Genomic DNA, 20,327 nt, shown 5'->3' with positions numbered 1-20,327 from the left:
TTGGGCAATGAAAACAATATAGAAACAGTAAAAAATGTTTGGGTTAGACTACACAGACTTTACTGTAATTTACAAGTCATTTTTTAATGTGAGCAAGAGGAAGATAGGTAGGTTACAGTGTAGGAGGCAATTTGGGAAAGGATACTTTCGTACTTCTAAACTCTTTTTATACCTCAACCTATCACCATAAGCTTACACACCTTTGGGATTCATTCTCTCTTCCTTTTCCATTATATGTTCTTTTAGTTACAAACCCAGCACTAGAGGTAGGGTCAGGCAACCCAGAATACACCATGGCTACACTAAATGCCATCACTTAGTAGCATCATCTGATTTAGTACAAATAGGATCAACACTATATATATAGTCAATGAGGCAAAGGGGAGGCGGTCAGACAGCATTTCCAACAATCAGTTTTCAAATCCTTATATATATATTTTCAAATCCTTGTCTTTGATCAGTTCAGAGTTATACGAAGTATATGATATTTCACTACTGTCTGTAACACCATTATACAAAGAACCTAAATGACGGTTAGACCAAACTAAGACCCAAGGTGTACAAACACAAATAATTTTTGAACTTTTTCACTTACTTATTTACATGTATCCTTATCTTGCAAAGAGCTTCCAAATGTAACTGAAAATTCTGTAGCTTTCCAGTAGCATCTAGAGTGATCTTTCTAAAATTTTATCTAATCATGTCATTTCCTTGCTATAAATCCTTTAATAGCAATTTCAGGTAAAAATCTCAAATTTTTGGAAGAGTGTCTTTTGCTTCTTATGTAGCCTCAGGTTTTGCTAATCCCTTTGTCTGACTCCATCCTAGCCTCATTTAATTACTTGTGGCTCCTTGCAATCTCTCACTCTGTAAATCTGCAGTATCACTCCATCTATGTGAAATAGATCTTCTTTGTCCTACTAACGTCTACTAAAGCATCAAGAGTCATGCATCCTGTTTAGGAAGTATTCCTATATTTCCTTATAGTGTTTCCATGTGTATGTTTCCATAATGCATAATGCTCATTTTATTATAGCACTTATTTTATAACATAGTGTAATTTCAATTTTTAGTTTGTCTGTCTTGCCAAATGGACTGAGACTTTCATGAGAGCAGGAGCCATAATATCAATTATACGTATATCTCCAGCACTCAGCATGTGTACAATAAATGCATGATTAATAAAACATGTTTTCCCCGATATTAACAAATGTTTTTATCCTCTTAGTTTTTTTTTACTCTTTTCCTTCAATGTTTAGTACAGAGTGCTTAATTTTTTCTTGAATGAATTATTACTAGATGAGGCAAAAATATATTAGCTGGTAATGAATAATCTCAAAAGTTTCTTCAAGCACTTTTACCTGAATACTAAGCCAAAGAAGGACAGTATTTATTAAAAACTTCCCCATGCTTTTGTGCAACTCTTAATATCAGAGTCATGAGTTTGAGCCCCACAATAGGTGTAGAGATTACTTAAAATAAATATTAAAAAAAAACCCAAAAAACAAACAAACCTCCCCATGCTTTTGTTTCACTTTCATTCAATCCACTACCTGCCTTGTAGGGGGTCTCTGCTTAGATTTTCTTAAGTCCTTGACACAGAGACCAATGATTATTTTCAAAGTGACACATGCGGTTTTGAAGCTGACTATAATTCAACATTACAAACTAAATAACAACAACAACAACAACAACAACAAAAAACCAAATAGTTTTAATGATAAGTGCTTGTATTATGCGTCAAGATATCATAACCAATATATTTTGAGATAATCATATTCAAATTTCAACCATTAAGTCCTATGGTCCAAAAAAGCATTCTATTTGTTAAACACAATTAAAAAAAAAATCTAAGTATAGTTGACACACAATGTTACATTAGTTTCAGGTGTACACCAGAACACAATGTTTTAAGAAACTCACAAGCTGGAAAAAAAAAAAAAAAATGAAACTCACAAGCTTCATTTTAAAAAAAAGTTATACAAAGACATACAAATACAGAAATTCAACAGACAGCTTAAGTGTTCTACTAATGCACATATCATAATAGTTTAAAAACGGACACTGAATCAGACTTTTGTTTCTCATGTTGAAAATGCCTTCTCTCTCACCTTGAAAATAATATATTATTCTCAAAATAGTATAAAGACCACTTACAATAATAAAAGTTCTCTTTATAATTTTTAGTACAAATTTCAAGGTATAATTAGAATACAGATCAAACAACTAAAATTTTTCCATGCCTTAAGTGTTATCAGTATTCAATGCCATCACTGTGGCAGAAGGTCATTTCTTAATACTGATCATAATGTACTCTTATGTTATAATTCATGCAACTCATTCTATCTTTTAACATGAGGTTATCTTAGAAACATGAACATCTTTGACAAGTACAAGAAAACTGGACACTTGGACTGGTTGCCATTAAATACAATGTTTTGAAGAATAAATATTTTGGCTGGTTCAAGAATAAAAACCACCATAATCATAGTTCTGAAGCATCTCTCTCAAAGATTCCTCTATTATAACAAACATCACACTTTTCCATCTGATTGGGACTGTCCCCAAATAATTCCTTTCTTAAGACATATGTATATTAAAAGCCCTACATATGTAGACATAGGGAATTTCTTTTCAACCTGTAAGATACTTTACTACTGAGTGACATAACATGGACCTGAAATCACACAACATGTGATGTGTGCCTATGTGGATGTATTTCTTGCTCTCAATGATTCTCGAACTGTAAAACAAGAACAAAACTCATCCTTTCTTAGCATGCATGGTTATTCCTAGTAAAATCTGAGAATATAGATATAAATCTATCATAAAAACAAAAGGAATTACAGAAACATTATTTGTACGTTATTTTTGTGGCTATTTATGAGTTTTGTGACATTTTACCAGTCACATGCCATTTTGAGCTTCACCTTTGTTAATTCAGATTTCAACTCCCTACCACTGACAAATACCAATACTTCAGTATTTCAAGGAGAACTGCCTCTGGCAACTCATCACCAAAACAAGTGAAGTCCAAATATGAGGTAATGTGACTGATCATAAGACACATATCTTAAACCACATTTTGTTTATATCATAATGGTTTCTACAGTTGTTCCTAAAATTGGGTAGAATTTTGTCAAATACCATGTTAAAAATAAAGCTATAATCAGAATGAAGAAAAGGATTCTGTACCAGTAGTTTCAGTTCTTAATGTAAAAGAGAGTAAGTAAAAACTCATAATAAAGAACAAGCAAAAATGTACTTGTTAACTAGGCTAAATAGTTCGATACTTAAATATTTTTTATGATTCCTAGGCAAGTTAATAATGTGTGAAACTGACAAAAGCGATTGAAGATCTAAGGATTAAAAGACTGAATTTCATATTTAGTATATGTTAGTTTTGGCATTCATTTGTTTATTAGCCTTTGTGATAAAACAACCAGTTGGTTAACTGGAAGGCTCAGGATACAAGCAAATATGAAAGATTGTTGATCCATGAGGAATGAGAATGGGTTAGGTGGCAAGCCAATCATTTTGTAAGCAGACATGACTGCTAAGCACCTGTTCCTGAAAGTGGCTCTGTGGTTCTCTACTTGTGCTTAGATATGCATTTAAAATGGAAACTCCAAATAATAAAGAATATTCTTGAATGTGAATTTGAATTAGGAATCTTAAGACATAGTTAGCCCTTAGTTTAATGTGTTAAGATTGAAACTCAGCATGTACTATTTCTCCTCCCTTTCTTAGAAAACTCTTCCCCTGTTAAGAAATTCCTACTCATTCTTCAACACTCCTCTCAGTATCTCTTAAAAACATTACATCTTCTTCAGCACCTCAAGGAAGAATAATATTCCTTCCTCTGAGCTAACTCTACACCTTGACCTTACTTATACTGCACTTATCTTGAGAGCAGTGTCCATGTCTAATTCACTTTTGTACTTCAGGGTCTATAGCACAATGCCTTACACATACCTTGATAGAGGTGTGCTGAATGAATGAAAACTTATATGACAGAAAGACTTAGAAGCAGTCCTTAGAGAAATTGAGAGCAGTAGGAAAACACTAAGAGATCTGAATTGCACCTCATTATAGAACTATAACCTATCTGAAAGTTGTGTAAGTTCAAAAACAAAAGTCCAAATAGTGCCTAACCAGGCTTTCCTAATGAAGGAAAACAGCTATTGTGAATGCTCCAAACTATCAAGATCAATCCATGTAGGTAAAAGATATGTAAAGGAAAAATATTTGGAAATAGATTTTTATAAAGACTCTTCCCCAAATCTTCAACCTAGAACTAGACATAAAAATTCTAAAGAGAATTCTTCTAAATAATCTAATGTCTCATTGAGTGGACATTCTGCTATTATGGCTCAACTATAGAACTTTAACCACTGCCACCATGAAGAATTATTTTTAAAGAAGAATGCATATATCATTCAACTATTTCATAAAATAATAATTCTCTATGAAAAATTCTCTAGTTATAAATTCCCACACATCTAAAATTGTACTATTATGTAAGGTTATGAATTTTCTTTCATTATTTAATTAGTTGGAAAAGCTACTATGCTCTGCACATAACTTTTCCTTATACACACATGTACAAATCCTATTGCTCTTACATTATTTTCAGAGTTCTACCATTAAATATGTTGTGATCAATAAGAGTGATGTTTTTAAAGTCCTCTGAAAAAAATAAGTGACCCATGTAAGTCTCAATTTTGTATTTCACTATAAATTTCTACATTTTTTAATTGATGAGGTGAAATAAAGTTCTACTTATAACAAAATCTCAAGTCTGTAATCAACATATTTTAGGAAATGAATAATTAATAGCCATCCCAATAACTTTGTAATGAATCTGGAATTTCCCCAGTACCTGGAAAATAGCCAAAGTAATCCCCTTCAAAAAGAGAAAGTTGTCTTTTGTAATGCTGAATATGAACCACTCCCTTTCTGTTCAGGTGCTCCAGAAGCCCAATTTTCAAGTGATCATGTATGCTCACTATTTTAGTAAACCGGTAACTAGAACAGGAAAGAAAACAAACTTAATTTTTGATTACCTAAAGCTTTGAGTTGTGTAACTCATTCTGCAACTGATCAAAATGTAATGCCACTCACAATCCCTTTAAAAAAGGTAGCTAAACCTTCAAACTAACCAATACTAAAACCCAATCTAAAATGAAGAAACCATTTTATCTTATGATTTAAAAATAAAACCTGAAGTAATCCATGGTTAAAGTAACCTTAGAATAACCCAATATTTTTTTTTCTTGGATTTTAAGATTAGATGGAATAAGAACTTTCAGATGTGCCATGCTATTGTTTTTCACTTTGTCATGACAACAGTATAAACATTCTGAAAAGGTACTGTATAATTCTGAAGATTTCTGTTAATACTGGGATACTGGCTCTAGTTCTGTAAAAAATGGTGGATAAGACAGACAAGTGTGATGTAGACTTTTACATGAAGAAGTATAAATATAAGCCTGCCCCTTCATCAAGTAAATTTTTAAAATGAGATATTTTTATTTTATTTTTTGTTACTTTTTTCCCTAGGAAAGGTAAATCTCATTAACTGAGAGATCAATTCTAAAACTTCTCCACATATTTTAGGAAAGCAAATATAACTGCTCTATTTTGTTTATCTATTTCCAATCTCTTTTCAAGCTTTCTTTAAAAAACATATTTAGGTAAATAAAATATAAGTGGATATAACTTTAATTCATTTATTTTTAAAAAACTTTAAACTGTTTTTTCCCCCATCCAACTAGTCAGAGAAGAGAGAACTGGCATGTGCTCAACTTGAAATATTGAAATTTTACATAAAATAGTTTCAAAGGCAGCAGTTTTGAATTGGACAAGGATATTGTTCTAATGTTTTAATGTATGTCATTAATCTGGGGACTATGCTTAAGACCTAAATAAAATTAAATTTCATTTATAATTCGTGCTGTTACCCTTTCCTTCAAATTCTATAAAATTTCTTCATACACTACTTAAATTCAATGAAGAATTATGAAAGCTCTGGGAAGCAGGAAAATTAATGGGAAACATTTTGTTTGCTAGCAAGGAAATATTAGGGCTTTATTATTCTCTCATTTATAGGATTGAGGGAGGAGAATTTTAAGTTTCTCAAAAAGACTACCCTGTTACTAGCAGTGAGTAAATCTTAAAATGTTAAAAAAATCACGATTATGTAAAGGTCACTAATATTCATATTAAATGCTGTAAGTAGAAAATAGAAGATCCACTTGCAATATAAATTTTGAAAGCTCCTGTGATAATTATGCCAACAACAATACTATAATTTTCAGGCAGATGTATTTAAGGTTTTCAAACTACTAGACTATAACAGCAAATGTCTGAATTTTTTTTTTAGTAACAGGCTATTTAATAAGCGATTTTATGTTTAAAATTCAGTTTACAGAAAGCAAGCTAAAAACTAATGGTTCTAATAACATTAATAAACTTTAATGTAAGTTATATTTATTTTAAAGAACTAAAGTGTATAAATTCAATTTTAATATTTATTATTATATCTGCTCTACCCCTTTAATAATACAAAAATGACTCACAGTGAAATGAATGCCACTATTTTAGTCAAGCAAGAGAAAGGATTTAGGGTAAAAACAATAGTTTTTAAAAATTTTATGTGTGGTTCAGTACCTTGCACATAATATTCTGTAAAGAAACATTTTTTAATAAATGAGTATTATGAATTGTGTGATTCAGTGATATTTTAGTTCTCCTGTGAAGGCATACATGAACGATAGCAGAAAATTTCTAAAAAGTTTAACTGATTTTTTACATTCGTTAAGGGAAACCACCATATCATATACTTCTCTGCATCATTTCATTACATTAGGCCCATAACTGACTATAAATACTTCAGGTGAGTTGAAACAGAAGTTTAAATACCATGAAATAGCATGAACTATGAACGTTTCTGATTATTTTTTAAAATCAAAAAAGAACTTTAAATTTATCTAATCACTCAACAAATATTAAGAAAAGATGATCATTATTTCAAGAGTCTCTATAAAAAGTATAAAAATAATGTTCTAAAAGGCTTTTTTCCTACAGTTCACTGTGAACTCATTCAAGAAGCTATCTGCATGGTAGTGGGGGTTTCTCTGCCAAGCTGTGATTAACATGGCAGCCCAATCCAAGAGTTACCAGATTGGTTACGCTGCTGGAGCCTAAAGCTGTAGTATTTCTTAGACTTTATACATATTGGTAGGCTTCTGACTCTTCAGCTTCAAAAAGTAAAGATAGATACTATAATCTATAATTCTTTTTAAAATTAATGTGCTCTTTTGGAGTTTAGACAGTTTCAGAAATAACAATCTGTTACAGGTCAAGTTCTGAGCATTTCTGGTATATTTTCTAATACAAATTTTCTCTAACCATTTGTGTGAAAGAACTTATTTTTTTTTTTAATTTCTAAATCATCACAGACTGATACTTTCATAAAATACAATAAAAATGAACCACTAGAAAAAATAAAAAATGACATATGAAAAACAAATCCCCACTTTTATTGAGATTCAATAGATATAAAATTACCCTGACAAATAGCTAGAAAAATTTTAGATCACTTATGCTTAATTTCTATGCTTATTTTATTGCTAACCATGCCATCTCATCCACAGACACCCTGTGAGAAACACTGTTCCGATGTATTATTATCTGGTATTATATTAAACATTGGGGATATAAAAGACAATCAAACACAGTCTCTATTTTCATGATTCTCACTGCGTAATGCGTATTTATCCAGAAGAAAGAGACAGAGGAAAGGGGGCAGAGGTAGAGGTGTGGGAAAAGGAAGAGAAAACAAGTATACACAAAGAAGTCTGAAACTTAACAAATTCCAAGAACCTCTAGTTTTGGCTAAGGAGGAGGTAGGGTCCCATTTGGATTTTATCCGTAAGGTGACAGGAAACAAGTTTTAAGCCAAGAGATAACATAATTGTATTTTAATTTTAAAACAATTACTCTGGAATCAGTGTACTAAATGTAGTGGAAAAGGATAAATGAAGGAACAAAGATAGGAGTTAGAGATATATTTCAATAGTTCACAGAAAAGATGCTCAAGTACTGAAACAGTGTACTGACAATGTAGAGAAGAGGGTATACGTGACATTAAGAGGTAGTGGAATGAACAGGATTTGGGCAATAAATCTCAAGTTTTTGACTTGGATTAGTGGGTGGATAGTTGCAACTCTAAGCGAGTATGTGAGAAAAAAGGATCAGGTTTCTTCAGGGAATATGTTTGGTCTTAGGAGACATATTTAGCTCAAGTGTAATATTATCTAGGCAGAAATATCCATCTAATAGTTATATACTGAGGCAAACTCAGGAGGGAAAATTATGGTTGAGACAGGTTTGGGATTTGTTAAAGTGGATGTCAACTTCTAAAAGGTAAAAAGGCTACAAAGAACTCTGTGAACAGAAGGTCAAGAATGACCTTATCAAAAGCAATTTCTATGGGGTGGTATGACCGTCACAGCAATGTTGTAACAGTAGTTGATACTTACATATGCTTTTCTAGGTACCAAGCAATTCTTAAGCAATTTATCTACATTTAACAAATGAAGAAACTAGTAAGTTTATTCTCCAAGATCATACAACCAAGTAGCAGAACTAGGATTTAAATCCAAGCAATCAAGGTTCTAAAATCCATGCTTGTAACTACTATTGCTATGATGCAGAGGACTACTGGATGGGAGATGAAAAAATAGGGAGAAAGCACAGACCATTATTTTCAATTTTCAAGATCAAGAGTCCTCCTCACTCTATCCTCCCCGATCCCTTAAAGAAAAAAGACTTGATCATGTATATATGCTTAAAGAAACTCAGTGAAGAGGTAGGGTTAAAAGTCTCTAACAATGATATGATGCTTGATGGAATAAGTCTCAGGGAAGATGGCAGAGGTCCCCAGGGAGATGGTGGTATAATCACGATGAGACAGACACTTTAGGAATGGTATTCAGTGAGGATAAGAACAATCTTAAAATATGTTCTATTTTACTATTAAGAAATTTCTTATAAACAATTAGGAACATTTTGGTAAAAAATTTATAATTTCTTTTAAAAACAGTTACTGAAAGCTTTTTCTGTATTTAATACTTAGAATGGCCTTGGGCAGTTACTGAAGAATCATTCATAATACCTCAATTATATAACAAATCGGTAAAAAATATATATATATTCATTTATACATAATGAATATACACATATGTATTATACTAATATGTGTATCAATGATTCAATTTATATTCAAAGCAAAATCTCTCTAAATGAAGGCACAGTGTTTTAATTTTATACACGACATGGTTATAAAGCTGTGATTTTCAGTAAACCCTTCAAATTCAAATGAACATCATCATTGATGTAATTACTTTAGGAGACCATATGCTTATTCTCTTGATATTGTCATTGCTCAAAATATATCAGGTACTTCTCTTCAGAACTGGCACACATATGAAAAAGCATCAATATCTAGCATTCGGGGGGGGGCAATATGTGTTTAATTTATGTATAAACAATGTGTTTTTTGCTACGGTAAAATAGATTTCTAATGTAGAGATTTCTGTGGTGGAAAAAAATATGGAATAAGTATAGAGATATAATACTATATTTGTACCTCTGGTAATCCATTGCTATTTTTATGACCAAATGAACAAAAAAGAAGTCATTATGAATAATGTACTCTACCAAACAAAATCAAGGCTCGACTCAAAAGTCACCTCTTTGGTGAAACCTTACTTCCCAAGGGCTCTCTTTTTTTTTAAGATTTTATTTATTTACTTGACAGAAAGAGATCACAAGTAGGCAGAGAGGGAGGCAGAGAGAGAGAGGGAAGCAGGCTCCCTGCCGAGCAGTGAGCCCGATGCGGGGCTCAATCCCAGGACCCTGAGATCATGACCTGAATCGAAGGCAGCGGCTTAATCCACTGAGCCATCCAGGCGCCCCAAGGACTCTCTTTTCTTTGCTTCCACAACATCTAGCTGATCATGCTTTCTATCCTAACACATACTGTATCGTATTTATTTATATGTCCTTTTCATTCATTACACTATCTATTACTACTGGCTGGAACAGTGCTTGGCACACAGTAGAGACTCAATGGTTGTTTGTTGGTTTAGCTAAATAAATTAGCCCAATAAAAACAAGAAAATTAATTTAGTAGCTCTTAATTCCTTTGCCCTTTTTCTCTCCAACCCTAGATGAACCCAATGACTTATTATATGAACCCAGTCATCTACTCTATGCACCATGTAGCTGAACACTGCTAGAGAAAATTTCAAGTGAATACATTTCCACTGTTTTGAATTGATGATCTTCAGCCTCAAATGAGATCTCCGTATTGCCAAGCAATCTTACTCTTTAATTCTTAGCAAATAACAGGGCCTTGTATTTTTAGGACAATGGAAGTCGAAACTACTTGCAAACAATCTTCTTTTCTCCCATTTCAACAATAGTGTCTTTCCTCCACGTGAATGTTGTACTGTGAGGCTTAGTCCTGGGACCTCTTTTTCACAGATGCCCTCATTTAGATGCAATCACCCCTGATTTTAAATATCATCTACAAGCAGCCATATTTCTGTTACTAACCTAAGTCTCTGGTCTGTATTCCCTACCAAAATATCCATCTGCTAATGATGTATCTAACTTGGATGTTTCATGGGCATCACAAAATGAACATGCCTAAAGTTAACTCATATTCTTCTCCCTACCCCAGATCTACTTCTGCCATTGTGCCCCTCCTACCATCACTCTGATTTCATTAAACGGTTCGAACTATGATGCACAAGCCAGAAACTAAAGACAAATGTGACTTTCCTCGTTTTTCATTAATTTGAGTGTCTACACTGTTCTAGGTAATAGGGCTAGAGCAGTGACTAAACCAAAGCTCCTATGCTCATAGAGCATGGGTGAGTGTGAGCATGTGTGAGAGAGAGAGGTGGGGGGGAGGCAGACAGATAAATGGGGCTATAGCAGTGAGTAAAACCAAGGCCTTGAGCTCACGAAGTGTGTGTGTGAGCATGCATGTGTGTGTGTGCGAGCATGCATGCGTGTGTGTGCTTGAAGTAGGCGAAGGCAGACTGACAAAAAACCCCAAACACACACATACACACACCATGTGAGGTGGTCATGATTCATGTATGGAATGCTGCAAAGGCAGTTTCTACTGTATATGGAGTAGACAAGGTTCTGACTGATTTTATACCATTCCCCCTCAAATATTATTCCACAGGTTACTCACTGTGTGGTCCCTCAAACTTGCCTGTCCTAGAGGCACTGCACATTTTGTTGCTCCATCTAACTACAACTTTCACCTGCCTAACTCATACCCATTCTTTGGTCATAGCTCAAATGTTACTTCTGGAGAGTAAGACACCCAGTATAAAGCAGGTACTCTCCAAGTTCTTGTTATTTACTCAGAGCACCTCAGTTTTCCTCTTGATGATGTTTAGCATAATTCATAGTTTATTTAATGTTTATCTTCTCTACTAGACTATGCTCCATGAAAACAGATACTGTTTTGTTTACAATGGTGTAATTAGTACCTATGAGAGTGAAAGGAACTTAGTAGGCCCTCAGTAACTAAGTGCTGAGTAAATGAATGGATGACTTCATAAGTATATTTGATTTAAAAAAAATTACCCAGCTTGATTGCCTATAATATTCTGAGGACAATGCTCTGAATAACTTCAGGTTTTTGAAAATCAACTTCATCATCAAAGCAAGAAAAACACCCACCGGTGATGTTATGAAAAAGGAATGTAATTCCAAAAGGAGTTCTTAAAATGTTTTGAACACTCTTACTATTAAATGAGTTAAGAGTGTTTATAACTTCCTAGGAAACTGTTTTGATCTGTACAACAGTTATAGTACTTCAGGGGCGCATCTTGTGTTAAGGGGCCATATATTTGAAATAAACATAAAAACACTGTTAATGACTATATAATCTGCATGTATCTAATGCAACTGAAACATATACTTAAAAATGATTAAAACAGTCAATTTTGTTAAGTATATTTGACCACAATAAAACACTTTTATGCATTCCTTACAAGTTGACAAGTATATTTTAAAAAGACACATCATCTCAGAATATTTGAATAAAAACTCAGTTTTAATTCATCTTTTAACCTGTCCTAGTGAATGAAAAGTCACTTAAACCTTCCTTGCCTCAATTTTCTCATCAGTAAAATAAGGGTACCTTATACCTTAAATGACAGACCTCCAAGACGAGGAAATTAAGAAAGTGACAATGATATGAAAAACCTGCACTATGTAAAGAAGAGCAGTGCTGTTCTTAGAGGCTGCAGGTTCATTACTGGGTTGCTAATTTTTTAATATGACTTTGAGAATTAGTCATTTTTAAAATTTGTTTGTTTATTTTTTTAATGAGAGAGGGAGAGGGAGTATGAGAGCGGAGAAGGCCAGAGGGAGAGGCAGACTCCCTGCTGAGCAGGGAACCCAATGTGGGACTTGATTCTGGGACTCCAGCATCATGACCTGAGCTGAAAGCAGTTGCTTAACCAACTGAGCCACACAGGCGCCCAAGTAATTTATTTTAAATATTATTAATTAAGCAATGGTTTTCAGAACCAACTCACTGAGCCCCTCCCTACCCAGTATAGCATAATTTACAAATCACCGTAAGGACTGATTGATAATACTTAGTAACTGGTTTCCATAAATATAGTATTAAAATACTGAACTAAGCAATTATTTGCAAAGTGACATTAATGAAATTGTTCATGAGCAATAAACATAATCACAAACTATTTCTACTCACAAACTAAAATAGAAAGGTGATTTTTAAAAAAAAAAAGATTTTATTCATTTATTTGACAGACAGAGATCACAAGCAGGCAGAGAGGCAGGCAGAGAGAGAGGAGGAAGCAGACTCTCTGCTGAGCAGAGAGGTTGATGCGGGGCTGGATCCCAAGACCCTGGGATTATGACCTGAGCCAAAGGTAGAGGCCTTAACCCACTGAGCCACCCAGGTGCCCCTAGAAAGGTGATTTAAAGATAAATGACATCAAAAGGAAAAAAAAAGTCCAACAGATTAGGAACTTTTTAGTAATAAATAAAGCACAGCCTCAGTTGACTAGAATTTAAATGTATACATTAAAACAAACAAAAAGTCAATAAAATAAGCCCTTAAGAGGGATTTAGTGTGCCTTTCCCTTTTTTAAGGCTCTATCACACCAATATCCTATCTTTCCTAGTGACACTATTCAGTAATAGCAACTTTAAATTTAGAATATTAACCTGACATATTTTAGAATCTTCTAATTATTAAAGTGTTGAATATTAGTGTATATTTAATAAGGGAGGGAATAGATCATAGAAAGCATTTTGATGTCCAGAAAATAAACTGTTTGATTTTTGGGTGATAGAAGTAAATTTGGAACCATGTTCCCTTTGGTGGTTTTTTTTTTTGGAGGGGAACAAATGTGTAGTTATCATTATAAATTACAGACTGACATTTCTTACATTTTCCTTTATTTATTAAAGATTTTATTTATTTATTTATTTGAGAGAAATAGAATGCGCACAAGGAGGGAGGAGTGATAGAGGGAGAGAAACAGACTCCCCGCTGAGCAAGGAGCCCCACAAGGGACTTGATCCAAAGACCTGGGGATCATGACCTGAGCCAAAGGCAGATGCTGAACCAACTGATCCACCCTGGCGCTCCTTACATTTTCCTTTAGCTACAAATAAATATCATCTACAAATAAATATCCTTTAAACAACTACTAAAATCAATACAAGAGGGGCTCCTGGCTGGGTTGGTGGAACTTAGGACTCAATTTCGGGGCTGTGAGTTCAAGATCTATGTTGGGTGTAGAGATTACTTAAAAATTAAAAAAAAAAAATCTTAAAAAAATCGATACTCAGTCTGATTATATTAACTGCTGTCATAAGGTATAATCACTATAAGTAATCCTACCTAGTAAGTGTATGTAAATTGGTGTTGATCTGCCAGAGTAATGTAAAAACAATTCTGTATTAGAATCAGGTATAATTATTTACAACTCCTTAAAATAATCCCTGCATTTTTCTCTAATCTATATTCATGTCATTCCCTATTACAGAATTAGGGGGCAGATAAAACATTAAAGTCTATACTAATTCAGAAATAGAGGCATTAATTCTAGAGATACTTGTATATTAATTCAGAAAATGTGAAGAACGAACAAATAAGATTATTTCCTTCAGTATTTGGTCTTAAGAAAGGCATGTCTTCATGACAAGAAATCACAAACAGCCAAGTTACATAGGTGCAAGTTATGCTTTTAGAGATACCATTTCTCCCCCAGTTATGAAAAATTATTTCTTAGAGAACTATGATATATATACTCTTCTCCAAAATAATATGCCTGAGAATTCAGGTTCTGCTTTTCCAGCCCCCTTTCTCTTTCTAAAAGAAGGAATACTTCTCTCCTACCCTAGTTCAAACAAAGGGAAAAGTAAAAATATTAGCACCTGTACTGAGAAAGTGAATGGCTCTAGTATAAGTAAGGCCGTTTCCATTTCTTTACATTGATCAAAATGGAAAGAAGACCCAATTGAGCTGTCATTTAATAGATGATTAAACATTTTTGATGATAGTGCCATGTAATTTCTGGCACATAATATAGACACTCAAATAACTGAGTTTAATTTCCTGGATTAGTGTCAAATACAGCACAGGGAATATAGTTAATAATTTTATAATAAGTTTGTGTGGTGACAGATGGTGATTACTTCTATCATGGTTATCATTTTGTAATGTATAAAAACATCAAATCACTATGTGGTATACAAACACTAATATAATGTTGTATGTCATTTATAGTTTTTAGAAAGCCTGCCCTAGGAAGAAGTATTTGAATTTTTAGCTATATTCTCAGTAAGTCATTTTCTTCAAAATCCTAAACTATTTTTTAAAATTCTTATGTCTCAAGGGCTAATTGATTCCTTTTTTGATGAAAACTATTTTCATTTTTAAATTATAAATTTGGTTAATTTGAATAAAATTAGAAAGCTCCATGTTTATCTGGACTTCTAAGAATTGGTGTTCCAATAAATGCAAAAAGAGTGTTTCAGGGTGATAGCAGAACAGCATTAAATTTAATCATATGCAAATGATAAAGGACTACAACACAGAAATGAATAGTTTTAGTAATGACTTTTCCACTGTTTTACAATATAATAAGAACCTACTTTCTTAAAAAAATGTTATTTCGGTATACCATTACTCATTCTCTTTTAAGTTTTTTTAAAAAAGCTTTAAGCTTTCTATTTAACATTCTTCAGAACTTACTGAAGAGATTGAATAGATTTTTTCCTAATCCAACAGACCATTAAGAAAAAAAACTGACTTAAAAATGCTTGGAATCCCAACTGATTTTACACTGTATGACAGTAATAATGAACAGAGTCTTGATTACTATCATTTTTTTCAATGACTTCCTAGAGCCCTAATACTTCCAAGTAAAGAGTTTGAAAACAACCATCTTACGCCATGCTGCTTTCCAGTGGAAAAGACCATATCACTCCCCTGCTTCAAATCCATCTGCAGAGTTGCTTCTTCCAGGAAGCCAATCATGAGCCTCCTAGGCCTTGACAATGAAAAAGACAAGGGTTGGAGTGCTCCTGAATCTACTCAACTGATGCTAATTAAAATTACCTCCAATAATGCAAATTTTAAAATTAGACATTTTCTCAAAGATTTAGGGCATTAGAAAACTATTTTGTTAACTTATTTGTACCACTGGGACTTAGTGGTGTATGCCTGCAATCACAACTACTCAGGAGGCTGAGGCCAGGGATAACCTGAAATCATGAATTTTGTGTTCTCTGAAGATTGAATATGCACAAACAGTTCTACATTACTGTATTCCTTGCCTACTAGTTTGCCCGGGGAGAGTTAAACTATAACAGTTCAAAAATGGAGATGATAAATGCCATTATTGCAATTGAAAAAGAATTAAAAATATGATTAGTTCTTTTTTCATTCACTAGGTACAAGCCAAGTGAAATGAGACTTCCAGAAAAGGAGAACAAAAACAGCGGTTATCAAAATTAGATTTTTTCCGGTTACTGTGCTTAGCTCCTTTAATTGAAACAAAACAACACAAGACAAAATTATCAACCTACTCCCTACTGATTTTGATGTGCTAGTCAATATCCTAAGGGCTTTATATTCTTCACCTCATTTAATCCCCACAAAATTCCCAAGATACAGATCCCATTATTTTCCTCATATGATGTGAAAAATGAATTGTGAAATGACTTCTATAGGGTAACACAGATAATAAATAAGAGAGACATGTTTTCAATCCAGGCAGTATAACTCCATAAGCTGTGCTCCTAATCTGTATTGTCAATTTTTATTGTGTTCTTTTCTTTTTTCTTTCTATACTATAGTTTTTAGACTGTTTCTTAGAGTCCTGGGATCCCATGAGAATGCTTCCACGGCCATTAAGGAAAGTAAGAGACAGTAGATGGGACTCTATACCCTTTACCCAACCAAAGCAACTTTGCTAACTCTCTTTAAATATTGAGGATAAAATCAAACTTTTCATAGTAATAATTAAAAAGAGATGTCCTTACTAAAAGGCAAAAAGTGTGAAAACCACAGTATCTAGACTATAATCTTCATGGACACACGATCTGTGTCCAAAAGTGTCTCATATGTTTCATATTCAATAAATATTAACTTAATAAATTAAAACTATATAACAGTACTATTCTCATCAAAAAAGTTTAATACTCATTCATACCATTACATCAGAGAAAATTTTGAATACTAATATAATTAAATAGTAAGACTAATAATATTAAAATCAGACTCAGATTGGTGCCACTTAGTTTTTAACTATAAGTAGTCAAAAGATTTCATTACCTCAAGGCTACTGATGGGTTAATAAGCATAATCCATTCTCACATACAAAAAGAAGGTATGCTTTCCACAAAAAGTTTTTTGGCATATCAATAATTATACTGCCCAAGGGTATTAAAATGCCTACGTATTTTTTTAAGAATTATTGACTATAAGAAAGTATAATAAAATCCAAATTATCAGTAGTGATATTTTCTGAAGCTCATGAATTATCCTCAATTTCAGAGAAGTTATAAGGAAACTTGAAAAAAAAGGATAATTGAGGAAACTATCTAAAAAATTATTTTAAAAAAGAATCTACTCTATTAGTTATCTTTAACCCCTTTCACTGTGGACCTAACGACTTACATGCATGTTCATGAAACAGGGATAAAGCCTACTGACATCATTTTGTATTCCCTTTAATGATGAATTCTCAGCTTCAGAGTGAATATCTAAATCAATCAAAAATCATAAAAGCTTTAAGAAAATAAAACTGAAGTATTAGCTTTTCTAATTGTGGATTTGAATTAAAAGTCAAAAGTAGCAAAAATAAAAACTCATTTTTTTCTCTTGCCCAAGGTGATCAGAGATTTTAATTTCAGCGAAAGTACAGTTTCCAGCCAAGACACAGACATGAAATAATATCCACTGCTTAAAATGTAAACCCCCCCCCTTGAAGTTTTCATCTAAAATTTTTCTTACTTTATGACTAATACCAGAAAGTAACAAACTATCACCCTCATGGCTCTAATTTCAGTCAAAATGGAACATGTAAAGGCGATATATATTGAGAGGATCAACATTAAATTTATAAACTTATTATAATAGTTTTGAAGTGAGGCAATAACTAATAGAATGAATTTTCTGACACCTTAAACATATATAAGAAAGTCTAACAAATGCCAAATCTAGCCCAACATAAGTGATTAAAAGATTTAATTTTAATACTCATTTTTTAAGGAATTATAGTTAACATTACGGAGACAAAACACTACTAAGTCTGTATCAAAGGCATAGGAAACTAGAACTTAATAATCCCTTAGAAGGAATTCAGTTTGAATGAAAGCCAGAGCCACTTCTGAATGATTAGCATGAACATGAACTCTTGTTCTCTAATGACCATCTCAAATTTAATGCCTATGCTGTTAAAGTATTTTCTTAATCCTTATAAGAAAGCACCAAGATTGGTTTTAGATTAACCACCCCCCCCCACAAAAAAACCCTCTCAAGTTTCAGAAAGTGTCTAGAACCAAAATAATTTTGGCAGTGCAAGGATAGGAGTGATCTAAAAATTAATACAACTTGGTGATACAAGAAGAGTTTTCTGGTACTGACATACCATTTATATAAAACATCTTCCAGAGATGGTACTAAAGATGTTTTTCTGTGGTCAGGTAGAATAGTCCAACAGATATCCAAATAAAATTACAATCTGTCTGGCCTGTTCCTGTCTCTGAAAGCTTAGCACCCACACATTTTACTTTGTTATTTAAATAGCTGCCAGAATAAAAGTACGTTTTGGCTTGCTCTTCTCAGATGAGTTCCTTTTCTCTTCTCCCAGAAATATAAAGATAAAAATTTTTAAAAATTGTTTATTTAACTAGCACTGGGATCCTAGAAAAATCATTTTGAATAAAGTAATTCACAATGAAAGCATAAATTAATCATCAAAGATTTAAAGGAAGAGTTTATGAACTCTACACAGTATCTGCTTGAGCATAAAGGCTATCTTCTGAGTGGATCAACTCTAAACCAAGAAATCAGAAATTAAGTAATTATATCCCTTAGGCATTTCTAAAAGATTGCCAATTCCTGGTCTAGACAATTATGACAAATATTAATTTCCCAAGAATACTGTAAAGACAATTGTTAATTTAGGAGACAAATATATTAATGCCAATGTACAAAAGGAATTATTAGAATTTTGGATTTTGGATGGTGAAAAGTCCTATACTATTTTCAGATACAGAAAAAGAGTTGTAATAATGTCCTTAATTAATCCATACTCTGTATTTAATCTACTATCTTTGGAGGATGCCTCCTAGGCATAGGAGATTCAGTATTAAAATATGAATTGAGAACAGAGAATTACAGATTTAAAAATAAAATTTCTGAATTTTCAAAAAACAAAAACACTCCAAAACAAAAAAAGGATCCCCCCCCAAAGGATAAAACTGAACTATCAAAAATAGTATACCATTATTTTGGACTTTCTGAAGTACAGAATTTTATTTGTAAAAAGAAAATAAAATAACCATTTCTAATTTTATAATTAGTGACACTGATATTAAGAAATATATAGATCTCATTACTTCAAAGTCAATCAAAGACATAAACATTCAATAAGCTGTAAAAGGGTTTACACAGAGCAGGAAGAAAAGGGAAGCTCCATCAAGAGATAAAGGGAAAAAAGGAGCAGTGATCAATTATATCCCCAAATTAAAAACATCTTTAAGGGAAAGTGATTTGTTAAAATATGTATGCAAAAGGAAGTTCATAAAATTTTCTCATTAAAAAAATCTTAAATTTCACATGAAGGTTAAAAAAAGGATTTAAAAATAAATTTATTTAGAGTTAAAGAACTGGTGACCATAAAAGATTTAGTCTCTAAGAGTCCCACCAATGTCCAAAAAAAGCATGACACTTGTACTGAAAATATAAAGGAGTGATCTCACTTTTTTTCTCTTTTCAGAGAGCCTAGCTTTTCTGTTTGAAATTATACTTCGTATAAGTGATAGATAATCTTCTACCATGTGGTAATTAATCATATGCCACCTAATTGAGGAACATGGTAATATTCTATTAGCACTAGAATGAATGATTCAAATATGCACGTTTAAATCTTCCATGAAAACAGAAACTCTCAAAACATATATAACACTCATGTTCTGATACATAAAACTCTACTCTTCTTTTATTGCTGATTTCCACAAAACATGTGAATTTCACTTTGGAAAGACCTACCTGAATAGCTGAGTTCATGAAACACGTATTTCCCAAGTTACTTAGGCCACAGAGGCCTGGCTGTTCATTGTTTCTGCCAGGTTCTGAATAATCATAGTTCTTATAAGCAGTATATGATGGGAGACAATAATTTGAGTTTTTCACACTAGAAGAAAACAAAGAATATTTTTCATAATGCAGCCAATTATTAAAAAAATAGTTATATGAACAGAGTACTTCAAACCAATTTGAGATAGGTGATCAGTCATTAAGTTTTTTTATTAAAAAAATTATCTCGTACTTTTAAAGATATGAACCTAATGAAAATAACCCCTTTAATTAAGATACTTCTCATTCAATCAACAAAATCACTGCATACATATGCCACACCAACCAATACAAACCACTATTATATCTTTCTACCCTTGATTAGCTGGAGCAGCTCCACAGCTCGCTCCATTCTTCATTGCTCCATCAAATTTAA

General features: G+C 32.7%; 1 protein-coding gene across 5 annotated transcripts in view; it reads right to left on the bottom strand.

Annotated features, from left to right (window-relative positions):
- USP15 (ubiquitin specific peptidase 15) overlaps window positions 1-20,327 on the bottom strand; it is a 118,210-nt gene that overhangs the window by 23,147 nt on the left and 74,736 nt on the right. For 3 of the 5 annotated variants that reach the window (XM_046012260.1, XM_046012261.1, XM_046012262.1), the window contains one exon: window positions 19,865-20,009. In XM_046012260.1, coding sequence (XP_045868216.1) covers window positions 19,865-20,009 — 145 coding nt within the window. Of the gene's footprint in view, window positions 1-4,882; window positions 5,029-19,864; window positions 20,010-20,327 lie in introns of those variants that run through there. The other 2 variants (XM_046012264.1, XM_046012263.1) reach the window with 2 other exon arrangements.

This window comes from Meles meles, chromosome 7 (assembly GCF_922984935.1).
Source record: "Meles meles chromosome 7, mMelMel3.1 paternal haplotype, whole genome shotgun sequence".
NCBI lineage: Eukaryota > Metazoa > Chordata > Mammalia > Carnivora > Mustelidae > Meles > Meles meles.
This window is presented reverse-complemented; position numbering and strand designations above follow the sequence as displayed.